The following is a 1,212-nucleotide window of genomic DNA, read 5'->3' as shown; positions in this document are numbered from 1 at the left end:
GTGAGACACAGTCACACACACAGTCACACACACAGTCACACACACACTAACTAAAATATAAATAAACATTTGTACTTGTTTCCATTTCAAAATATCTCTCTGTCTCCCTCTCCACCTCTCTCTCTCTCTCTCTCTCTCTCTCTCTCTCTCTCTCTCTCTCTCTCCACCTGTCTCCAGTCTCAGTGGTAGTTTGTACCAGACTGAAGTTGGTCAGATCTTCTGATCAGACGTCCTTCTTCTACTTGACGAACACGACGTACACTCAGGTGTACTGTACAGGTAACGCACTGTGTCCAGCTGTGTACTTGTACATCTTCATGGGTGTGTCAGCTGACCTCTTTCCTCTCTCCTCATTGGTCGCTTTGGCAGGCCTGGGCCACCACTCAGAGATGAGTTACCGTAAGCTGCGGCCAGTGAGACAGTTCCTCCAATGGCTGCGGAGCCAGGATGACGGACAGGTGCTGAGCAGGGCTCTGATTGGAGGATTCTTCATCCACCCGCCTCCTCCCGTCTCCTTGGAAACGTACATGAAAGACAGGAGAGGTACTCGACTACTATTTATATATTTATTTATTTATGAGTAAAAGTGAGCTGTCCCTTTAAGTGTGTGTGTTACTGTGTGTGTGTACAGGTGTGCCCGGGTTCCTGCGAGGGGTGGAGCTTCAGAGGGAGGTGGAGAGGCTCTGTTACCGGGAGCGACGCACCTTCTGTATCCAGGCAGCTGTTACCATGGTTACGTACAGCCGCAGAGGAGAGGTGAGTGCTTCCTGTTTTACGTACTTCCTGTCTCATGTACTTCCTGTTTCACGTACGTCCTGTCTCATGTACTTCCTGTCTCACGTACGTCCTGTCTCATGTACTTCCTGTCTCATGTACTTCCTGTCTCACGTACTTCCTGTCTCACGTACTTCCTGTCTCACGTACTTCCTGTGTCACGTACTTCCTGTGTCACGTACTTCCTGTTTCACGTACGTCCTGTCTCATGTACTTCCTGTCACACGTACTTCCTGTCTTATGTACATCCTGACTCATGTACGTCCTGTCCCATGTACTTCCTGTCACACGTACATCCTGTCTCATGTACATCCTGTCCCACGTACTTCCTGTCTCATGTACATCCTGTCCCATGTACATCCTGTCCCATGTACTTCCTGTCACACGTACATCCTGTCCCATGTGCTTCCTGTCCCATGTGCTTCCTGTCCCATGTGC

General features: G+C 49.5%; 1 protein-coding gene across 1 annotated transcript; it reads left to right on the top strand.

The window, feature by feature from the left end:
* Nucleotides 1–175: 175 nt before the first annotated feature.
* Nucleotides 176–1,201, top strand: LOC116380939 (uncharacterized; the record flags this gene model as incomplete). Its single annotated transcript, XM_031842750.1, has 3 exons — nt 176–279; nt 370–543; nt 632–1,201. Coding segments are annotated over exons 2-3 (724 nt in total), but the record flags the coding sequence as incomplete, so codon positions are not given.
* Nucleotides 1,202–1,212: the final 11 nt, after the last annotated feature.

The sequence above is a fragment of the Anarrhichthys ocellatus genome, unplaced genomic scaffold (genome assembly GCF_004355925.1).
Source record: "Anarrhichthys ocellatus isolate YVR2014 unplaced genomic scaffold, GSC_Weel_1.0 scaffold9930, whole genome shotgun sequence".
Taxonomy (NCBI): Eukaryota; Metazoa; Chordata; class Actinopteri; order Perciformes; family Anarhichadidae; genus Anarrhichthys; species Anarrhichthys ocellatus.
This window is presented reverse-complemented; position numbering and strand designations above follow the sequence as displayed.